Source organism: Eubalaena glacialis, chromosome 7, assembly GCF_028564815.1.
Source record: "Eubalaena glacialis isolate mEubGla1 chromosome 7, mEubGla1.1.hap2.+ XY, whole genome shotgun sequence".
Classification (NCBI taxonomy): Eukaryota; Metazoa; Chordata; class Mammalia; order Artiodactyla; family Balaenidae; genus Eubalaena; species Eubalaena glacialis.
The window spans coordinates 93,545,080-93,569,517 of record NC_083722.1 but is presented as its reverse complement, the minus strand read 5'-3'; the positions used below and the strand labels follow the sequence as shown (position 1 = coordinate 93,569,517).

Here is a 24,438-nt window from a genome sequence, read left to right as displayed (position 1 = left end):
AGATGAATGGATAAAGAAGATGTGGCACATATATACAATGGAATATTACTCAGCCATAAAAAGAAACGAAATTGAGTTATTTGTTGTGAGGTGGATGGACCTAGAGTCTGTCATACAGAGTGAAGTAAGTCAGAAAGAGAAAAACAAATACCATATGCTAACACATGTATATGGAATCTAAAAAACAAGCAAAAAAATGGTCATGAAGAACCTAGGGGCAAGACGGGAATAAAGACTCAGACCTACTAGAGAATGGACCTGAGGATACGGGGAGGGGGAAGGGTAAGCTGGGACAAAGTGAGAGAGTGGCATGGACATATATACACTACCAAATGTAAAATAGATAGCTAGTGAGAAGCAGCCGCATAGCACAGGGAGATCAGCTCAGTGTTTTGTGACCACCTAGAGAGGTGGGATAGGGAGGGTGGGAGGGAGGGAGACGCAAGAGGGAAGAGATATGGGGATATATGTATATGTATAACTGATTCACTTTGTTATAAAGCAGAAACTTACACACCATTGTAAAACAATTATACTCCAATAAAGATGTTAAAAAAAATCAAGTGAGATGATGTAAAGAATAATACAAGCTTGTATTGGTTAAGCAATGAATGAATGAATAGTAGGTAGAGTGGATGGGAATTGGTAATGCGGGAAATAAAAGAGAAGGAAGACGATCAGATAATTCTTGATTTGAAAAGCGACCTCTGTTTGAAAGCCGCTGGCTTGGGGTTTGGATGGAGGAAGAAATAGATGACCTCAGTCTGACACAAAGTTGAGGTTATTTTAGCACATCCAGAAGAAATGTCCAGCAATGTCCAGAAGGTTGTAGGAGTCCAGGTCTGTAGCTCTGCAAAGATACTTCGGTTGGCGGAAACGATTCAGCATTCAGCGGATGTAGGTAGGACTGAAATGAAGTCATGGGAAGGATAAGGTCTTCCAGGGATGGTGCTTTCAAGCAAGGGTCAGCAAACAACAGCCCTGTGGGCCAAATCCCGCTGGCACCTGTCCTGTAAATAAAGTTTTATTGGCAGTCACTCAGTCATGCCCGAGACATGTTAGTGTCTTGTTTCTGGTTACATTTGTGGTACAAGGCAGCTACAACTCCGAGTGATTGGGACAGGGACCATGTGGCCTGCAAAGTGGAAAATATTTACTCTCTGGCCCTTTGCAGAAAAAAACTGTCAACCCCTGCTTTAGAGTTTGGGAATCCTGAGTATGGAACTCTAGGCAGGATGAAAGATTTCAGGATGAGCAGAGGAAGTCAAGCTCATTAAAAGGAGTGAGAAGGAGCCACCCAGAGATGTAGGCAGAGAACCACCGTGAGCCGGAAAACCTGGAGGCAAAGAAGAGAGAGTTTTTTTTCCCCAGAGAGAGACAATGTGAATGACAGTGTCATGTGCTGTCAGGAGGTCAAGTGAGGTAAGGATTGAAAAGTGTCAATTGAATTTAGCAGCTCCAGTCGCATTAGCGATTGCGGTAGGAATATTTGGGGCAGAGGGGCGGGGCAGAAGCCAGCTTAGAGTGGGCTGAGGACCCAGTGGGGAGGAAGAAGGGGAGGCGATGAGGTCTAGTTCTCTCCATCAGCAGGCAGGAAATGGAAAGAGCGCTGGGGGGAGCCGAGAGAGACACCTGAGGTTGAGGAAACCTGTTTTAAGATTGCCATGCGTACTTGTCAGGAGGGGGAGAGTATAGATTTAACAGCAGAAGAGGGAGTCATGATGGAGCAGGTGCTCAGGAGTCAGGGGGAAAAGGGAGGGAGCCCCCAGCCCTCTTTTTATTCCCACTCTTACTGCCTCTGTCAGTACTGGACTCAAGCTTCCTAATTTGCCCCCTGGTCTCCTTGCTTTAGCCGCATCCTGCGTACTTCCATCAGATTTCTCTTCCTAAAATATTCCTGTAATCCCAGCCCTTCCCTGCTCCCAGCTCAGTGAAGGTTCCATCTCCAGTCTTCCCTTCCAGGCTTGGCCACTTCCATTTCCAGGCACCTCTCCTCCTATCTGCTTGTGAGCACGCTCTCCCTCAGCCTCCTCATTCCCACCCTCATGAAACACAGCGCTCCATGACAGGGCGTCACCTAAGTTTTGCCTAACCTTGACCCATCACAGTTGCTCGGTTCACTAGTATTTACGAAGTAGAAATGCGAGCAGAAATCACAAGTCATTAACATTTTAAGGCATATTATACATTTATTATCGAAAAAGAACTATAACTCATTGCTTTGATGCAGTGCAAATTCCATAGAACAGTTTTCTTAAGTGTGATGCTACCAACATGAGGGACCAAATAATTTTTGTGCCGCGGCCTGTGCTGTGCATGGTAGGATTTTAGCAACACGCATCCCTGGTTTCCCAGTAACACCCCTTCTTCCCAGTTGTGACAACCAAAAATGTCCCCAGACATTGCCAGATGTCCTCTGGGTGGGGCTAGGGGGGCGAAATCACCCCCTGTTGAGAACCGCTGCTGTGGAAAGACAGTGTTAGGCAGAATTTTTTTCCCCTTATGTTTTCTATTATTCCAGATGTATCCTTTCCCCTCATACTTTGCATTTTTAATAGTTGGACCCAAGGGAAATTATCCTGAAGATGTATCTTATTCCAGGCAGTAATAAATGGAAAACACCCATTTTTGACTGCTTACCAAGTTAATAGTGACTCTATCCTATTCCATCTAACAATACAAGCAACTTATAAAAATCAAAATCGGTGCTCCAGCGTGTGAGCTGATGGGGTTATCGCTCAGCTCCTGTACATTAAGATCTTGAGGTCTTAACACAAACCACGTCTTATGGTAATACACCTTCCCCAATGTCCCTGCCTTTTACAGGCAGTTCCTCTTGCGTATTCTTCGATGAGGGGCTTTCTGGTAAAAGTGAGGTCAGAATTCTCCCATCACAAATACTCACCTGTTGGAAGGAAGCCAACTTTTGGGAAAAGAACCCAAAACGAACAGGACGAGCTAGGACATCATAGTTAAATTTTTTATGTAAAGTTCACGAATTCATGGGAAATGAGCATAAGAAAGCCGTGGTGGGCTCAGAGGGCTGGTTGAAGAGACGCTGAACACACTCGGTTGTGAGGTTACGAAAGCTTTCTATTCAGTGAGGAAGAATAAGGTCGCCCCCCTCCTGGGGTGGGTGTCCTCGGTGTTGGGGATTTGGTCGTGGGATCTCTGATGCCTATTCTGTCCGGTTTTCCCACTGTGTAGACAACACATGCTAAGTGCACTAGTCATTAACCACTTGCGTCCAGAATATGAGGTACAGCTTGCTAATCCTCTCTGCAATTATTAACATGTACTTCCTTGACTTCCACAAACCGTGTATACAAAGGAGAAATGCTTCTGAAAAGGCAATTAAAGATTTTTTCTGGAGGTATCGAGGCTTCAAAGTCATCATCAAGAGACTGCTTAGAATGAGGCTGGTTAGCAGTATTACCCTCTGCCCTGCTCTGCATTTTCCCTTTTAACTACAACTTGGTAAACAAGAGCTAATTCTGAACAATAACCCGGAAAGTGAATGTCATTCTCTAAGCTGTCATTCAAAGAAATGTTGACTTTATCGATGTTATATTCCTCATATCACCAGGAGAAAGCAGGAAATGTTTCTAAAAATCATTTCACTGAGAACACAGTCCTACTTCAGGCTCGTTTTATGATGGAGAGAGGAGTATTCTGCACTTGGGAATTTTTTAGTGGCTTCCCCAAGGTCTGGGTTTTATGGGCTACTAATAATCCCTGTGATTTATTGAGCACCTACTGCGTACAAGGCACTTTACATATATTAGCTTTGTGTGCTCTCAGAGCCCCGTGCATTTTTCATTGTAACAGTGCTCACAGTCCTAATCTCTACTTATTATATGAATAATTGATTAATGTGTGTTTTCCCCATTAGTCACTTCCATGTCGGTGGATCTGTATCGATTTGTGTTCCCCATCGTTGCCCCACACTTAGGACAGGACCTGGCACATAATAGGGACAAAATAAATAACTGCTTCGAAGGATGAGTGAATCCAGATGCAGAGTGGTATGATTTTAGAGATGAGGAAATGGAAAGGTAGAGTGGTTGGGCGGCTTGTTGAAACCTTGCACTTGACAGTGCGAGGAATCAAATTCAAGTATGTCTGGTCCAATGGCGACTCTCTTTCCACCACACCTGCCTTCTCAGACTTTAATTGAATCACCTGGAGGCTCTCACCCACATGCACATGCTTGTTCAGTGGGTCCGAGATGGGCCTGAGAAGGTGCATTTTGCTCCCGCGCGATACCTGTGCTATTGTCCATAGAACCGTGCTTTGAGTAGTGGAGGTCTGCACCATAGTTGCAGCGTAAAAAGTGATCACTTCCTTATCTGTTGGAGGTGTATGTGGTTTTGTCTGGAAATCCTTGCCACGAGACAGAGCCTTTGCACCTGTACCAGTCTCCTAAGGAAAGTACCACAGGGATCTGCTCTTGGATAAATATATTGACTCCTTCTATCATTTGGTTATCCATGGGCTGTGATCTTTGATGAGTCTTAACTCAGATATTGATGATGCTCATAGGCCCTGTTGCCTCCCTTAAAAGTCTCGTACTCAATACCAGGTGGCGTTTCTGCTCTAAAGATGTCCAGTACCCCTACTCTTCACACTTACCATGGAAATGCCAAGGAGTAGCAATGCCCTTCCAAAGTTTCTTTGGATATTTTGTTGATGAAGGTGTCCTGTTGAGAATCTGGAGTCTCCAGACATCTGGTGGTCTGACCGCTGAGTCTGCAGTCATCCAGTGACCCCAGGACCCAGTATGTGAAGAGAGGCTGCCATCACTGACCCTGCTATTGGTACCTGCTCCGTTGACTGTGGGCATCTTAAGCTCTGCCCTTTTTGTTGGTGTGTCTGTGACTGTTTCTTCTTAAATATCCTCCCTGGCTCAGCACTTCCTCCTAGGTCTTGAGAAAAAGGTGCAGAGGTTGGCCTCTTTACTAGTTAGGAGTGGTGGGTTCAAGGTTTAGGTGCTTATCTTAGCCATTTGACACCACATGGTGGAGAAGCATGTTTCTGAGAAGGGGCCCCTCAGTCAGAGCTGTGATTACTTATCACTGAGCAGTCCGACACCCGGCCCCCCACCTATACTGTGTCACCAGCCTCTGGCTGTTTCACAGTTTCTGAGTTCAACCCTTGCTTAACCGTAGGATGATATCTGAGTTCTTGACTTAAGACTGACGGAGTCTCTATTCCTCCCAGTCATGTACACCAGATCTGTTCATCATCTCTGTGCCTAATTGGAGCCTACCCTTCATTCATCATATAATATAATGTCACCATTTTTTCGGATATGCAGGATTTGAAAATTCATGTATGTTGTGTTCTAATTGTGTAGTAGTAAAAATTGAAGGGGCACTTTGAAAAAGATTTATTTTAGCTTGGTATTTTGAAAAACTCTTTCAGCTCTGCCTTCCTTTATAATATTCAGGGGTACTAAATGGTCATGAAGGGTGGTTTAATGAGATGAGGACCTACAAGGTAAGGGCATCATTATATTATTGAAGTCACACTGAAAGTATATAGACAGATACCTGTAGTTTGTCCTGAAGTCACTTATTGAAGAGCTTGCTTTAGTTCTCTTCACGTGAACAGACAAGGCACAGGAATTATATATGATGAATGAGGAATCTGCCACCGATGGAATATTCTCAAACCACACGATGTTTTTTTTCTATCTTAGTACATAAGGTTTTCTCCCTTTCATTTTTATTTTTCATTTGTTTGAGAGTGTTGTATTGATTTTAATCTATGTAAACTATATGCCTATGCCTTATTAATCAACTTCGCAAAGGTAGTGATTAAAGTGTGCAAATGTGGAAAGCCACAAAAAGAAAAGACAGCTTACATCTCACTTTTATATATAAAAATTATCCCCATTTTGTAATACTTTAGCATTATGTTCATTGTTCCCATAAAAAAAATACTGTATTTTGTGAAATGATACAATCTGTGAGGCATTTCCCATTATGTAGACACCATGTCTTTAAATTATAGCAATTTCTTAAGATTTTAAGGCAAAATGGGCTCTTAGAAGTGTGATTAATAGCAGGGAATGAGGCTAATGCCGGGTCATCAGTGGCACTCCATTACAAAAAAGGTTGGGCTAATAAAAGCATCCATCTTTTTGACCAATAAAGCATTTGAATGATATGCTTATAGTTTTTTATCATATAGTAGTTACTTGGTAATGAATAAACTCTGAACTTGCATTGAAGAAAGGCAGCTCTACTTAAGTGGCCCTTGGACTAGCTTTTTGATGATGTGAGAACAGGCAGGCCTGGGAGGGAGGCTTGTGTTGGAGCTGCTGGTTTGATTTTTAAGGTGTCTTCTATAAGCATCATACCCACAGCCTAGGAGTCCCATCTAGTTTAGGGGCAAAAGTAGAGAGTCTAGTCAGTTGATTATTTCTTTAGCAGCATAAGTGTATACAGTAGGCTCTCTATAAGTGCTTTGTGAGTTGCATTGTTAGGAATACTGTGCTTAGGAGTCAGGGATTAGTCTGGTCCCAGCGTGGATCGCTTAGGCCTTCCCTAGCTCAGTTTCCCAAGACATAAGCTTGTACCACTCCCTGGTGTGTTAGAAGAGGATTTTTAGATGGTTCATAGGTCATTCACCAATTCTCATTCCTGTGATTTGATGCTGAAGCAATTCCATTTTCAGTCTGTTTTAATCCTTCTGATAAAGCCAAGGAGAAAGTCTCCATTTGGTGCTAGTATGTCTTTAATCTCTCTCTTCCCATTGTAAACTCACTATTTAACAAAGAAAGAACATGGCTTCCACTCAGAGCCTTTGTGGACTGCAGGATCTAGCTAGAATTTAATAACATTGGTTGGGTTGTATTACATTTATTACAAAGTCTTTCCTTCAGAGGGATACATAGTGGTTTTTCCATTTGATGAAGTGATACAAAGTTTTCTCGGAAATAGATTTATGTTTGCCAAAAGTGCATACATTTAAAAAATGACATTGGAGGTGTAGATGAAGAGGGCAAAAATAAGGAAGGTAGATGTAGAAGTGAATGCCTGAGGCTTGGAAACTGGCTCAAGGGGCCACTCAGATGGCATGACTGCTCTAAGAATCTCAGGATTTGTAAGATTTTTGTCCCAGAGAAGAGTTGTGGAAAGAATAAATCAGTCCTTTCCAATCTTGGGTCTCCCCAGAGCTTCCTCAGGACTCTTTTCAGTTTTTAAAATGGTATATCAAACAGATTGTATGATTAGGAGTTGGGGATCAAAATATACACACTACTGTATATAAAACAGATAACCAACAAGGGCCTACTGTGTAGCACAGGGAACTCTACTCAATATCTTGTAATAACCTATAATGGAAGAGAATGTAAAAAAAGAAAAAATATATATTTATATAAAGTTATGTGTGTATATATATCTGAATCACTTTGCTGTACACCTGAGACTAACACAACGTTATAAATCAACTATATTTCAATAAAAATTTTTAAAAAGTAAAAAAAAAATTTAAAAATGTCATGTGAAAGGCTTCTTCATAAATGCACTCTCTCTTCCTCTTTCATTTATTTTTAATTTTTTTTTTAGTAAATAAAGCTTTACACATTTAGGGTCTATGGGGAACAAAATAAGTAAATAGACACATGCAGGTACAACTAAAGGTGGATTAGAACGAGTTTACCACTACAATTGGGATAGAGGAGAAAAGCATGTTATCTATCCCCCTCACGGTAAGGAATCAGTAGAATCATCTCAGAATTCAAAGGAGTCTCCATTTGGGTGATGATTATGTACCTAAGGATAGCATGGCGTTAAAAACTCCAGGGCTTGGTTACTAACCTTTACCAAGGAAAATGTTTACACCTCTTTGGATTACCATTTAGCATTGTACACCCTGTTTATAATCCTTGACCAGTAGTCTAGTTTCTCCAGACTTTAGGTATAGAAAATAAAAATGAAGGTCAGGAGAACTCCTGGAAAAAATGAGAAGTGTGGATAGTGAGTAATCAGCATTTTCCATTGAAGATGGGCAACAGGGATGGGAGGTATGTAAAAGCGTTATGCTTTTACTTCTTCATTTTTTTCTCCCTTGAGTTTCGCTGGGACATAGGATTAGGGACTTCTCTGTTTCCTAGTCATCTCAGCCGCATGCGCAGAGCCGTGAGCATGGAATTTGAGAACGTTCCGTTCCCAAAGCATTTGAGGAAGAGTCTCTGTGTTGTTCCAGCAGCCAGACTTGCATCATCAGCCCGCGGTGAGCAAGGCTGGGTTTCCTTCTCTAGGGCAGTGGAACAGCTTGAGCCCCAGAGGGCTTTCTAGGGCAGAAAAGGGAGACGTCTCCGTGTCCCTTCCCAGTGTCCGTAAGGTGGGAACAGGTCCACGAGCCTGAGAAATTCCCTCCTCCTAGGGTACTGAACCCTCCATGGAAATTTCTTCTCCAGACGTTGTTGAGGCCTTAGGGGCTGTGTTGGTTTGGGGAAAGGAGACAGTCAGCAGAGAGGGACTTAGGAAACAAACCGCAGTGCAACAAAACAAAAACACAAAAGAAAATACCCTGTTACTTTGTGACTTCAGGGTTGCAGAGCAAAGATTAGATTATTGCAGCAGGAGCTGGGAACAAGAGCTACTAGAGAAGGTTAGGAAGTCTGTAGTGGAATTCAGTGTGGGGATCGGGGGGACGGGGGAAGACCAGTAAAATTTTGTTACAATTTTTATACAGAGATGGAAATTCCAATAATCTGATCATTACTAATGTAATTGCCAGAATCTTTTGAGGTGTATCTTTAGTTTTGCTTTTTTTTTTTTAATTTCATTTTCTATTTTCAAATTCTGCTTCGGATATCCAGCAGTGTTTTGCTGTACTTTGCACTGACATAATGCTGAATTTTTAAAAATTAATTAACTGATCATAAATGTAAGATATAGATAAATTACCAAACTGTCTTTCAGTATGTTTTTGCTTATTAAATTTTAAGTAATGGATGTTATTCACACATATCAAAAATTAAGTAGTTTAATAATGTTAAAGTATCTGTAAAATAGAGTCCCAAACTAATGTTTTAATTGCAAATTGTATACCTAATTATAGTATCTCTGATAGAGTATGATAACTTTCTTATGATATACAGCATACTGTTTTACATGTTAGTACACATGAAACAAATTTTTGAAGGTGGAACATTTCTTTGTGACACTTTGTTACTGGACGCAGTAAGCTTGTTTACTCTTGGCTTTGAAGACTTAAGATTTCTTTGAGAAGCTGACAGCATGAACTGCTGAATCCTCATACGTAACATCAACTGATTAATTTATTTATATAATCTTTTTTAAGGGCAAAATCATCACCAGGTATAGTTTGGTTTTTGCAGGGTGTTGGAGAATGCTACAGATCTGTTTGTGGATACAGTGTGCTTAAAGGTATCTTGGATCAAGAAACTTGGGGAGAAAGGAACATCAGGGTTTTCCTTCTAGGTAAAACATTCCAGATCTGAATCCGTGTTTGACCCATATATTTCACTGATAAAAGGAGATGAGCCCAGGAAGTGAATGCATGGTTACTCAAGCATGAAAATATTACAGTCTTTTAAAGCTGTTACCAGATCCAACCTATAGTAGTTGAAACTGTGTAGATGCTTTATTTTTATCTACAAGCCAGGAAATAAAAGGGCATTGACTGAACTCTGTTTCATTTGGGGCGGGGGGGGGTGGGTGACGGGGGGGACCTCTTTTTCTTAAAGGGGGCCATGCTTTTTTTGGATTGCTAAGTAACGTCACCAGTAAAGAGTTAACCGGATTTCACTTGATTCGCTCTGGCTTACGTGATGATGAGTAATGCGGGGTTGGTAACGGCAAATTGTTGTTTATAAGCAAACATGGCATTGTGCAAACAAGCAGGCCTGGTCTCCAACTGGTTTGATTTCATGGTGGTCAGCAGCTGATCTATGTAACATACAACCTTTCTGCCTCTCTAAATGTCAGAAGAATGACTGTTTGTTTATCTTGCCTTCTTTGCAGCTGTTTACTCTGTAATGCATTTACCTCGACCTTGATTCCCGAAGAGTTAGCCCCACTCTCCTCCCCAGTTCTGTTTACATTAGTCCTGCCCCTGGTGTCACCTATGAAATCTGTTGATTATTCCACCTGGTTAATGTTAAATTGCTCTTGTAAGATGATGTGTTTGTTCATAAACACAAGTGCTGGGCCCCTTGTTTACTGTACCCATGGCAGCAATCGTTATTAAACAAATATTGCTTTGTTTGCGGGTGTGAGCAGCAGTTTATCCTGCAAGGTCTGTTTTTAAAAACATACACAGACACACTAAAAAAAGCAAAAAAACAACAAAAAAAAATTTAAATGCTAGAATTTCGATAAAGAAAGAAAAAGGGGAACTTGTCCCTGGAATGTGGTTGAAACAGACTTAGGTTTGCTTTTCTTATCTTTTGCTTAGATGAAGGGGCTGGAGAGATTAGCGAGTTGTTTGGTTTTTCTAAGAGATTTCCTTAGTGTAATGATATCTATGCAGTTGTTTGCTTTTTTCAGAAGGGAGAGAGCTCTCCTGAAAGGCCACTAGCTCAGTAATAGAACATCAGATGGCTAGAAAACTCTTTGTGGAACAAACAAGGACTTAGAAGGTCTAGGAGAAAAAGTCTAGTGCTATGAACAAGGCAGTCACCTCCGAAAGGTACAATCCTTGGATTTTGCATTTGGTATGTGTTGTGTGTTGTCCTGTGGGCTCTCTATGGACCCTCTGTGATGCGTGTACTCTATCAAGTTTGAAAAAGGAAGATTAACTTTTAGTTTAATATGTTCTGAACAATTCCTCTGTGATATAGAGACATCCTGAGAGGAAAGCATACAATTAATGTGCAGGGATATATTTTTAAAAGCTAGTATTTTGATTCTTACCTGTTACACTTACCTGTCTCATTTTAAAATGCACTTAGGTGTTGTATCCTTTCTGGTTAAGTAAAGCAGACCTTGTATCTCTTTATTCGGCTTGGAGGGTGTGCGTGTGCGTGTGTATGTGTGTGTGTGTGTGTGTGTGTGTGAGAGAGAGAGAGACTCAGACTCTTGGACACTGGCAAGCACATTAGATAAAAGCCAACAGGAGCCTGTCCTTTGTCATGTTTTGCAAACAACAGAGCAAACTCAGCTCACATCATCTTTGTTTTCTGTTTTTTAAATTATTGTTTGTTGCCGTTTCTGACTTTGCCTTGTGTTTCAACACTGGGCAGGGCTTGCTAGACTTCGCTGTAAATTACAAGGATACACCACAGACTGGGGTGAGGCTGGAGGCTGGGGGGTCATGACCTTCAACAAATGGTGGTCTTTCATATCAGTAAAAGCCTGCTAATCTCTCTGTTAAGAGCGACTTTGGGGAGGGGGGAGAAATGCATACATTCATATTGGAGTTTTTCAAGGATAAAATTAAATAATTGTCCCTTTCACGCAATGGAGAAATGCAGGCAACAGACTTCTGATGGGCTGCATTCATGAAGTTGCCACGATGCTGTGAACTTATTGTTCACTTTGGCCACCAGAGCGGTTAGGGGCTGCAGGAGAAATGGGAGACACGTGAAGTGTGTCATCGAACATGCTGGTCATTAATTGCTGTTAGGAACCCAGCCCCATGTATACGCAACTATATAAAATATGGAAATGAAAAAAATATATATTCTGAACTGGTTGTCTGTCACTTGATTCCACCAGACTCTTTCTGAGAATTCAGCTGTTTGAATGATTAAAGTTCTACAGGCTTTGTTAGTTCTCAAACTTAAAATCTGTTTTGTTCTATGAAAATGCATTTTAATTAAGCTCCGCAGAACACCTGGCTCCGTCAAACCCTAAGATTCAGCGGCTTCCTTGTGGCAAAGCAAACAGCCTAGTCCTGGATTGGCAAGGCTCCTTTTTAGTCTCTGTTTAATTATTTGAGCTCGTCTGGATTAATATGACAGGGAGTGGGTATGGATTCTTCTTTGTACTTCTGTTTCCTAGAGCGGCTTCTTTCTAACTTCTATAGTTTGCCCACAGTTGCCATGATCACAACACTTAAACTCTTGTCTACTGGGAGAGAAGGAAAACAAGACCAATGGTTGCCGAAGTTCTAAAAATATAAATTAGACATCTGTAACTTTTAAGAGGGTGGGATGCTTGTCATTTGTACTCATGGCTGTCTTATAAAGAGTACAGAGTCTCAGACAGTTTGGTTACAACAGGTCGTGAGACAGAGGCATCTACAGTTTCTCTGAAAAGCTTTGCTGCCCTGGAATTAAAATTCAGAAATGCCTTTTCCTTGGAAGTTTGAAGTCTCCTGTCTTCACCTGGAAAGGCTGGTAGAAAAGGGAAACCATCTTTTTGTTAAGAACATCATTTCATTACCACCCTATTCTTCTAATTCTCTTCCAAGTCATGAATTACAGGGAAAATGAAACATCCTGTTATTTACCATCTCCAGGCCCTCTGAATTGTCCTTGTGTGTATTAAATGTTCACTATGGGTTTTGGTAGCGTTTTTTGTGGGTTGATTACCTTTACATTTTCAACAACTGGGACAATCCTACTTCTATGAAGACTTAAAATGATTTAATGGCACAAGTTCTATTCTGAGTTTTAGAACTGCAAAACGGTTAGTCATTCCCAAGAAGTCATTTTAGAAGAAGCAACATAAAAGGTGGTGACTACAAGCCCTTGATCTCATTTGATTGAGAGGTTGGACTTGGATTTTTCTGTTGTGTAATCATTTAGTTAAAAATTCAGCAATTATGTATTGAATTCCTATTCTGTGCAAGGCGTGTCTGAAAGTCAAGTTGGAGATAAAGGAATTTTTGGCTTTTAATTCTTATTAAACACATGGAGGTGGAGAGGTGCAGAAGGAAATCATTTTAATCTGAATGCTTTTTCTTCCATTTAATTGATAAGTACAAAGTGCTTCTGGTTCAATTGATAAATACAAACTAGTTCCTATTTCTTTTTTTTTCCCCTCCTTTGAGCTGTAAATGTAAGAGAGCTACAATATTATTAATTTTTGCAGTATTATTGTTATTAATTATTACCTTATTAACAATGAACATAATTTTCATCCCAAACTTCTCACCAACTGAGGATTCCTTTTTTCACTGAATCCCTGTTGTTACAGATTCTGGCTCTCTGAGATGTATCCACCATACCGTTGGCTGTACCCATTCCTTTGCCACACCAAACCCTGCATTTCCTGCATTCTTGAAGGGCAGAGGGATGGGTAGCTCCTTTAACACACAAATGCCAGCGCCTCCTAGGAGGGGTGCTCCTGGACCTTATTTATTTCTTCTCCTCCCCGAGAGGCCCAGCCCATCACCTGCATGATACTCTCAATCCCTTCTAACCTAAGATCTATGAAGATTCCAATTTTGCCCTGATCCTCCCATATGACTAAATAAGTGGCCACTTTTTTTTTTTTAACATGCTTTCGACCATTTCATTGCTCCTGAACTTTTTCCTCTTTAAGAAGAAATTTCGGATTTTTAAAGATAGATCTAGATATCTACAGTGCATTGCGAAGTTGATAATTCATAAATCATTTTTAACAACAGGTAATATGCATAATTTATGGTGTTACAGTGCTATCTTTTTGGTATTTATGATGGATAATGCTCAGTTTTTGCCCTCATATTACTGCTTTAAATTATACCACGAGAAAATTAATGAGAAAGTAGATTTATGGGTTTCATTTGTTTGTCAATTCGGAAATTAATTGGGTGTTAATTTTAGCCGTCTCTCATCAGACCAGGACTTCAGTCTGTGTGCATTACTTTGTATTCATTGTGGCTTACTTCCCATTTACTGTGGGTCACTAGCTTTGCATGTATTAAAATAGCCCTCCGGCTCCTTCCCTTGATTACTTTTTGAACTGCCATGCATTAGAAAATTTTACGCCTTTCTGTTATAATTATGAAAATTTGGTATTGGAAGATGGTGCCTTCACAGCATAGTCAGCACCCTGACTTCTCTTCCTAAACTTGGCTCTTGGATGGTCTTTCCATGAAATGGGACTCCTGCCAGTGGGGCAGTGGACGGACAGACGGAGGTGTCTGAAGGGTTCATTGACAGCTTGCCGAAGTGCTCTTGGATGAGAAAATAATCAGGTGTGGTCACTCTGTTTCACCTGTTCTTTTCTTCCTTTCCTCCCCCCCTTCTTGTTTTATCTTTGAGAGTATGCTATGAGCCCACCACTTGTAGACAGTCATTCAGTGTCTTGGGGCTAGTCGAGGCCCCTCCATCACCCGCTTCCTTAACCCCTACATTTCACGTGTAATCCCCTCCACCAGCCCTTCATCTCCTCACTGCCACCTGCCCCAGTAGCATCTTGCCAGGTAAAGGGTGAACGATTGAAAAGCATGTGTCTCACCCTAGGAAATGTAAAGCCTTCTACCGAGAGGCTCTAACTTCCATCTGGATGCTTTCTGCGGCTTGATTCCCTGACTTGAATGAGAGTAAGTAAGACTACCGGGTGGTTTAGTTTCCCAGGCCACCCCACTGAACTACGATGGGGGGTGATCCCCTTAGCTACACCTTAAAACTCCTAGGTGTGTATCGTGTTGCCAGGTAAATCGTTTGCACATTTAAAGGGAACCAGATCATTTACCTGATGAGACCCAGAAGTGCATGTTGGCTTTATATTCTTAATACAGACAGGTTTTATTTCTTCTTTCCTGAACCACATGAACATGATCAGGATTTTGAAACTTCATGATGCAACATGAGGATTTTAAAGAGTACTGTTTTTTTTTATTTTTGGCTGCGTTGGGTCTTCATTGCTGCCCGTGGGCTTTCTCTAGTTGCGGCGAGCGGGGTCTACTCCTCGTTGCGGTGCGTGGGCTTCTCATTGCGGTGGCTTCTCTTGTTGTGGAGCACGGGCTTTAGGCATGCGGGCTTAGGTAGTTGCAGCCCGCGGGCTTCGGTAGTTGTGGCGCACAGGCTCAGTAGTTGTGGCTCGTGGGCTCTAGAGCGCAGGCTCAGTAGTCGTGGCGCACGGGCTTAGTTGCTTCGCGGCATGTGGGATCTTCCCGGACCAGGGATTAAACCCATGTCCCCTGCATTGGCAGGTGGATTCTTAACCACTGCACCACCAGGGAAGTCCCAAAGAGTACTTCTTTAGAACAAGAGCTAGCCTGACTCCCACCCTCCTTGACCCGTCTGCAAACCCTGTGTGGAGAGTAACTGATGATGGCGTCAGAACGTGTTCAAGATTTCCAGAATACAGGCATACCCTTCTTTTATTGCACTTCACCTTCTTACACTTCACAGATACTGCATTTTTCTTTCTTTTTCTTTTTTTTCTTTTTTTATAAATTGAAGGTTTGTGGCAACCCTGTGTCGAACAAGTCTGTCGGCCCCATGTTTTTCGGCAGTATTTGCTCAGTTGGTGTCTCTGTGTCACATTTTGGTAATTCTTGCCAGATTTCAAACTTTTTCATTATTGTTATATTTGTTAAGGTGATCTATGATCAGTGATCTTTGATATGACTATTGCAAAAAAGATTACAACTTCCTGAAGCCTCAAATGGTGGTTAGCATTTTTCAGCAACGAAGTATTTTTTAATTAAGGGATGTACCTTGTTTTTCAGACATAATGCTATTGCACACTTATTAGACTACAGTATAGTGGAAACATAACTTTTATGTGCACTGGGAAACCAAAAAAAATTGTGACTCGCTTTATTGCGATATTCACTTTGTTCGATATTCGCTTTGTGGCAGTGGTCTGGAACCAAACCTGCAACGTCTCTGAGGGATGCTTGTATAGGAATTCACATAGTCTCTCCATTTTTAGAGTTGTCCTCTTCCTCCCCACTTCCTCCTTTCCTCTGTCACTTCCTTCCTTCCTTCCATCTTTCCATCCTTCCTTCTTTTTTTTTTTTTTTTTCTCCCTCAGAGCTTCTGTTATCTCTTCAAAATGCATGCCATTTTCCTTCTGTCCTCACACATGGATGAACAATGAGAAAGAGGATTTTTCTTTGTTGGGTGGGAGGAGGACCGTGTAATCACTCTAATCATTTTCCTAAAAAGTGGTTTCACCGTTAACTTTTCTTCTCCTCTCCCCACAGACATAGAAATATATTTTACAAAACTATGTTTAGTTTAATTTACACATCCTTTCATGAACAGACCAAGTTCTTTAAGGGCATTTATTCTGCTTCATATAAATAATTGATCAGCCAAGTTAATTTACTTCTGCCTGACTTGGTCAACCTTAATTAACTGCCCTGGAATCAAGACTAAACTTTTTGTTAGCTTAAAATCTTTCACAAGCATGATAACAAGGGCTTTATTTTCCTTAAATTTTCAGCATCAACACTGTAACCAAGGAAATAATCATAATAAGAAAGCATTGCTTTCATTTACTATAAATACATTGGCCAGGATATTATGAATTTTCCAGAATACTTCCAGAGAGCAGCTCTGTTGGCAACGACAATAAATAAGCACGCTAAACTCAGTTCTTATCCTTCCTACAAGTCCCTCCAGCACAAAAATCGATCTTTTGAAATCAGTAGCTCTGTAATGTTTCCAAGCAAGACGAGAAGCGGGCCATTTTGGCTTCCTTAAGCTTTCCGACATCTGTGCGATTTGTAGCATCAGCTTTTGTGAGGTTGTGTTGAATGGATCATACGTGATTTAAACACGCCCCGCGCCTTCAGAGAAACCATAGAGAAAGCCAGAGGAAGGTTGGGCTTTGTTTCTCCAGAAAGGACTTATGCGTGGGTATGGCATGGCCGTGCCCTCCAGGTGCCATGTCTTTCCTATTCAGGCACTTTGGATGGTTGTGCGCTGTTTGTTGTTTTCAATTTGTCACGAGCAAAGCAGTTCATTGGTTCTAGGGTGTCCCAGAGGGAAGCGGAGGTTATGCACACTGGGTGCCTGGGACAAGCACAGAAGAATAGAGGGTCCAGCATGCTATGTTAGAAAACACAGATGCCTCTCCCATGACTTGCTTTAGGTGATGCTAAAATTGTAAAACTCAGTAGAAAGAGACAAATACAGTGGTTCGCTAAAGAATGCTCACACTTTCAGCTTTGTATTTTAGATGCTTTTCTTTGTCTACCTGCCACCCTCATTGTTGTCTTTTTGGGTTTTGACTTTGTTTTCTTTCCCTCGATGTACTTTGCGTCACCACCTAGCACAGGACTTTGCAAACTGGAAATTCTCTCACCATTTTTTGAACGGACAAGTTCACGTCTGCAAGGGGGAGTGATTCTGGCAGCATCTCTTCCTTAACCTGCTGAGGTTTAGTTTTCTTATCTGTAAAATGGGAATAGCTTTCCCTGCTTTTTCTCCCTCAGAGAATTCTTCTGCGTTTGAAAAGTACATAAGAGGGCTTTGTAGTTTGTGCAGCATGACACAGATATAAAGGCTTATTAAATGGCTTGGAACATTCCATAGAAAGAAAAACTGCCAGCCCAGATATTGTTAGAAATGTTCTTAGACATTGACACTCCTCATTTTTCACATGTGCTTTTCAAAAAACCTGTTTTCTCCTGATTGGTGTGGGAGATTATGGGAAAATTTAAATCTTCCAACTGACATACTACTGTTAGCACTTGACTAATTAAGGACATCCTCGGACCAAAATAATCCTTTATGCAATTTTGGTCCCAAAGCCTGCACTCTCACAAACCTGGTTCGCAAGCCAAGCTGCTTGGCTTGATGCCTGCAAAACTTGTGCTGGAGGACTTGGCAGTCTTCTTTGGAACTGCATGGACCAAACCCTTCTCATCAAACTGTGCACTGGGGATAGTTCTTACTCCACCCACCATGATGGTGTCAAACTCCGGAAACAGGAGCGGGGTCTCTTCGACCGACACCTGTCTTCAGGTCTGGGGTCCTGATGGTCACGTGGTTTGAAAGCAGCATTTTACCTGTAGCTCTGCCCCCTGAGGACAGGCTGTTTGGCTAAATATGCCCCATTCTGAGGGCAGGTATAGAGTTTAGGTATAGACAGTGCTTTTCTCTTTGTGGGGTGGGAAACCCCTGTAATGGATAGGGTTTCTGGAAGGTTTAAAACTTTTTTCTTTTTTCTTTAGCTATGCTTGTGATATATCCTAATAATTAAATGGGTTTCCTTGCTCACCAGTAAGACAACTGTTCTCTTTCTTAAATCCCTAAACACTGTCTTTTCCTAAGCTTCTATATGTATGGGCAAGTTTGTGGCAGAGAAACTAAAATGTTGGGGGGAAAAGTACCTAGGTTTAACAAATTTATTTATTTATTTATTTTTGGGTGATAAACTAGGTACTTGCATTTTGCCTGGTTCTTGCATACTGGAGAAAGTTTTAGTTGTTTTTTGGTAGATTCTTTACTCTGCAGACACTAAGAATATGAACACAATTTTTAAAGGACTATAATCACTGAAATATCTGATCTAAAGAGACGAGAGTGAATCAGCTGTTGTGTCTGAGTTTGTTTCCCACCTGTTAACAAAAAATGCCATTCTTAATCCAGTTCAGAATTGGATTAACTTTAAAAAAAGATATGTCTTCTGGGTTTATGAAGTTTGTAGTTACGTTGGGTAATACTATGCACTGAAAGGAAATAAAGACAGATAGGAATTTTTCTGCTTTAATTTTTCCATTTGTTTTTTGTACGAGTTTATAGAAAAGAGACTTAAAACCAATCCTAGCAAGAAGGCAACCTCCTCTAAAGATGCCCAGAGTGTTTAAATTTCCCTGTTGTCACATATTTCACGTGTGGGGGGAGAAATCTGCAACACTGGTGGTACATATGTCTTTCCATGATTTGAATCAATTTGTTTAAAAGTTTTCTGCCCTTCTTTTTTAAATTAGTTTTTATTAATATAAAAATTGTATAGTTGATTTACAGTGTCGTGTTAGTTTCTGCTGTACAGCAAAGTGAACCAGTTATACATATACATACATCCACTCTTTTTTAGATTCTTTTCCCATGTAGGCCATCACAGAGCACTGAGTAGAGTTCCCTGTGCTATACAGCAGGTCCTCATTAGTTACTTATTTTATATATAGTAGTGTGTATATGTCAATCCCAGTCTCCCAACCAATTTATCTCCCCCCCTTTTTATCTAGGATTGGTGTTTCACATTTTACTAAAGTCTTAATTATATGGGCATTTCTCAGCTTGGACGTTTGAGCTGCCATCTTCCTTTAGTGACTCTTGTTTTTTTCTGGCCTCTCTACTTGAAGTGTGACCCTGGCATCTTCACTGTTTGCCTTCCCCCACCTCACCTCAACTTTAAGAAAACACGTCAGACTGAATTTGTCCAAATCTTGGTTCCACCACTAGTAGCTATGATATTTACTGGGCAAATTAAAATAAGTCTCACAGAGCCTTAGTTTTCTCATCTAGAAACTGGGGCTAGGAATTGTCCTGAGAACTAAATAGGAGAATGCATATAAATCGCCTGCAGTCGGGACCAGCACAACACTGGTGATCAATAGGTGGTCACAATTGATATTGGCGAATATTACCTGTCTTTTGTCATAATTGATATTAGCAACTATTGTCTTTTGTCATAATTGGACATCTTTACTGAGAGCTGAATTGGCTCCTTGGGATCATGGTTTTGTACCCAGAGAGCAACAAGGAGTGTGAAATGTATTTACACAAAGGCCACATTCTCTAGCGACTTGTCTTGGACTTACAGTTGTCCCCCCTCATCCACAGCTTCGCTGTCTGAGGCTTGTTACCCTCAATCCAAAAATATTAAATGGAAAGTTCCAGAAATAAACAGTTCTTAAGTTTTAGATTCCACGCCATTCTCAGCGTGATGAAGTCTCACCATCCTGCTGCAACCCACTGGGAGTCACCCCTTTATCCAGCGTTTCCCAGCCATTTGTCACTTAGTAGCCATCTCGGTTGTGTCTTAGTATCACAGTGCCCGTGTTCACCTGTTACACCTTAAGTAAAATAGTAACATCTGTTTTACTTAATGATGGCCCCAAAGCGCAAGACTAGTGATGGCGGCAATTTGGATGTGCCACGGAGAAGCCATAAATTGCCTCCTTTAAGAGAGAAGGTGAAAGTTCTCAACGTAATAAGAAAAGAAAAAAAAAATCCTGTGGTGAAGTTGCTAAGATCTGTGGGAAGAACGAATCAAGAAAAAAGAAATTCATGCTAGTTTTGCTGTCATACCTCGAGCGGCAAAAGTTATGGCCATAGTGCGCGATAAGTGCTTATTTAAGATGGAAAAGGCATTAAATATGTCTAGCAAGATATTTTGAGAGAGAGAGACCATACTCACATAACTTACATTATAGTAATTGTTATAATTGTTATCTTTTCTTGTTAGTTATTATCGTTAATCTCCTACCATGCCTAATTTAGAAATTACGCTTTGTCTTAGGTATATATGTATAGGAAAAAACATAGTATATATAGGATTCAGTAGGCATCCACTAGGGGTCTTGGAACGTATCCCCTCTGGATAAGGGGGGGACTACTATATATATCTCTCTTTTTTTTAAAATTTGATGTTTAGTACTTTCAGATTCAGAACTTTTCTTTGGCCTGCCTAGGCGACATTTCCTCCAAAACAAACATAAGAGGCCCAGACCTTTCAGGCCTTAAACCAAGCTAGAGGTTAGGAATCCAGTATGAGAAACACCTAACTCTGAATGGGACTTCTCAGGAGAATTTTAACCATAAGGCAAAGATAAGAGTCTGAATTTGTTTAGCTTCTGAAAAGTGGGGAGTTTTTTTTTCCTCTCCCTCAAAGAGGCCTATCTTATTGGAAAGGCCACTTTTGAAGAGTTTCAGTACCTGAATGAGTCCAAGGAGTGTGAATCTGTAAAATGCTTTTTGGGTTTTGAGTGTAAGGGTTTTCAGCACGGGTTACCTCAGGGGGCCTATTGGTAATGTGCATCATCTTCTGATAGCCTGAATTTGGAGAATATTTCTCTAAGAGTGTAACACACCACACAGAGCCTGCATATACGAAAATTTAATGTTACACTTAATATGCTGAACAGAATGACTTACCAGTTTTCGAGCAAAGCATCCAGATATAATCACAGAAATTTAACCATAAATTCTAGGTTCACCTGAAAATAATTGTTTTCTTCTAAGGGGAAAAAGAGAACATATAGAGAACAATACTAGTAAAACTTGAATTTGTTTTTTTCAAGTTTTTTATTTAATTTTTATTTTATATTGGACTATTGATTTACAATGTTGTGTCAGTTTCAGGTGTACAGCGAAGTGGTTCAGTTATCCATATACATACATCTGTTCTTTTTCAGATTCTTTTCCCGTCTAGGCTGTTAGAGAATACTGATAGAGTTCCCTGTGCTATACAGTTCTGTATTCAAAAACTAGGCAATTGGACCATTTCTAAGGGGTAACGTGAGTGAAAGGAAACGACAACTGTTTACGGATTTTGGCAACACTGAAGGCAGGGCCCTTCTCCTAATGTATAACAACTGTGCTAACAGCTGCTTTTTTCTTTCTCCCCGGCTCCCTCCTAAAAATCCTTCTACCAGGTTTTTGAGTCATGATGCAAGAATCTGGGACTGAGACGAAAAGTAACGGTTCAGCCATCCAGAATGGGTCAAGCGGCGGCAACCACTTGTTAGAGTGCGGCGGTCTCCGGGAAGGGCGGCCCAACGGGGAGACGCCGGCCGTGGACGTGGGGGCGGCCGATCTGGCCCACGTGCAGCAGCAGCAGGTACTGAGGTCTGGAGTGGGGGCCGTGGAGGGCGGTGGGTGCCAATGCTACTGCTTACCCTGATGTTTGACAGCTGCGAATGCCTGGTGCTCACCGGCTTTCTGACTGTAAGCAGCGTCTTCGAAGCCACTAGCGCACCAGGGCCCCAGTGACTGGCTTTAAGAGACGGAACTGCCAAGGGCTTGAGAAGTAGAGTCTTGGAAGCCCCCTCTGTCTTGGGGAATGGTGGTTGAAAATGAGGTTGGGTGGACCTCTGGCCACTTCCTTTGAGCCTCTAATGTGTCCGCCTAAAGTTTAACTACTTGCAATAAAACAAATCTTTGGAGAAATGGTTCCCAGTGCTTGAAGCAAAAAATAGATACATAGACTTATTAAGCCTTATGATGAGAGAAACAAAATAAGGGATCAAGGGTAAAAGAGAAATGAGTGCTATAAGAGAGAAAAGTAGGTGACTTAGGAGAATAGAAATAAATGGAAATACCCAAGCAGAATTGGGTAGATAACAAGACATCAATAACATAGGCATCGGTGTGAGAAACTGCTTGCTGCTACCTGGAGGAATTTAGGGAGATGGGCCACTTACAGATGTTTCCTACATACATATGGCAGTTGGTATGTGACTAAATCCTGTTAATGTTTTAAATTCTCTCTTAGTGGTGGCTCCCCAAAATGCACGTAAGTTGCGATGTACTCATTGTGTTTTATCCTTTGTAGGCATTTAAGTGGGTACCTAGGAGTGACTGGTAAGATATTTCCAAATGGTAAAGGGTGTGACCCAGAAAATGGCACTGTGTGGCCAGTGTTGATGCAGATTCAAATAAGTAAATAGCATTTGCTTGACGATAAGCATTGTTTTCCCAGCCTCTCTTGTAATTAGGAAATATTGTTTGTTTTTGTTAATGATAACGGATGATTTTTGTTGCATTTTAGTGTTTGATTCATTTATTCAGTACACAGTAATGGTGCCATTTGGAAAAAGGTGTAAAATGAATGGTGCATCTTTGGACTTTCTGAGTGAAAGAGAAACTGTTGGGGGTTGAGGGAAGAGAAAGAAAAACACAAACCTTTTCTCAAGCCATTTTCTTGGAATCTATATCAGAGAAGCCAAGGCAGTCCCTCCTTGTTTTAGGGATATAGCCTTTGACGGGCTCTAAAACATGGTTTATTTTCTCCTTACTAAGAATTTTTTACAAATAAGGAACCATTAGATTGTTAGTCTATCAGAAGTTGGTGGAACCAGCATGAGACAATGGAATCTGTCGGGGAAAGATACAACAGAGAGAAAGAGAAGGAAACTAACAGACAAGCTAAGGTCTTAATTCAGAGGACTTGAAGTGATTTGATCTCTCTTTTAGTGGCAGCTCAAATCCGATAGTGCCTGCTTCCTGGGCATCACATCAGCTGGGATTTATGATGTATGTTGTGTATAAACTTTGGGCACTTGCATTAGTGCAAATGGCCAAATTCCACCCAATGCGGTTATTGACAAAACCTATCAGTATATGGTAGAAAGGTATCCATGTGTTTGTGTGTGTATTTGTTCATTTGATATTCTCAGATGTTCATGGTTCTGTTGAGAATAAATAGTCGGTCATTTGGTTTGCCATTTTCTGTGCCCTTACCATACAGAGGCCAAGGTCAACTGTTTCTTTATGGAGCGGTTGAAGTGGGGCTATTGACTGATGTGGTATGAACCCCGAGTAATTAGTATTTAGAGTATGTTAATTGGATAAATGAAAATTAACTTCTTCTGATTTTTATTTGAAAAACTGAAAATCATCCACTATCTCAAAGTCGTAAGCCAGCCAAAAACTTTACTTTTATACCATCAACACACACACACACACACACACACACACACACACTCTCACAGACACAGCCTGACCCCACGAACAGCAACCACAAGTTAACCTCACAGAAGAAAGTTGTATACATGCATTTTAACAGCATCTTCCTTGAAAACCATCAGTAGCAAAATTATTCATGTCTCCCCTCTTTATCTCGGCCGTGACCACTTTGGAAACTATGTTGTTATGGGTTATTGATATAAAAGTCAACACCTTTTGATTGTGCTTCGAAGTGCTTTTAATATTTTTATAACAATTTTATTTCTAATTGCCAAGGATATGTTTTGGGAAGGAAAAAAGCAGTTGGGTCTATCATTGTGGCTAAAACCCCACATATTGTGGTTGGCAGGCCTTTTTGGTCTTTTAAAATAAAATACTGACAGCTGTGTGACTTCCCTAAGTGTATGATGAGGCTCTTAACAGGTTGTTGGGGGGAAAGAAAATCTGTAGATGAAATAAGAAAAAAAAGCGCGACAGGATTGAAAAAAGTTTTACGGGACTCGCATCCTCAGTTTTCTAACAGACTGAAAACTGCTACAATTAAACAGTTTGGAGAAATCCGAACGTCAGCGTGATGGACGTGGGTTGTTTTCGTCATTTTTATTCTACAGGTTTTTACTTGAAGTGAGAATACCAGCAATGAGAAAATCACAGCCATGCTGAATTCATTACTGCGGTAGTCACACAAAACCACGGATAAAATTTCAATAACTGCAGGCCACAGTTGAGTAAACAGTTGCACTGAAATTTAATTCCTGTTGACTTTTCCCCCATTCCTCGCCAGGGGCACATTCTGACTCTGTAGTACAAAGACAACAGGGGTTACAGCTTTGATTAATGTAGGACAGTGGAAGAGAATTAGAACTGTAAAATATGTTAGAAGTCCATGGAACAAAAAGATCTGGCTTAAAAGGACTTGGTATAAAAAT

At 40.9% G+C, this 24,438-nt stretch overlaps 1 protein-coding gene across 7 annotated transcripts in view; it reads left to right on the top strand.

Moving 5' to 3' along the window:
* Positions 1–24,438, top strand: part of FOXP1 (forkhead box P1) — a 590,013-nt gene that overhangs the window by 343,362 nt on the left and 222,213 nt on the right. For all 7 annotated transcript variants that reach the window (XM_061197147.1, XM_061197146.1, XM_061197151.1 and 4 more), the window contains one exon: positions 21,478–21,662. In XM_061197147.1, the coding sequence (XP_061053130.1) occupies positions 21,489–21,662 (174 nt within the window). In that variant the 5' untranslated portion in view covers positions 21,478–21,488. The remainder of the gene's footprint in view (positions 1–21,477; positions 21,663–24,438) is intronic.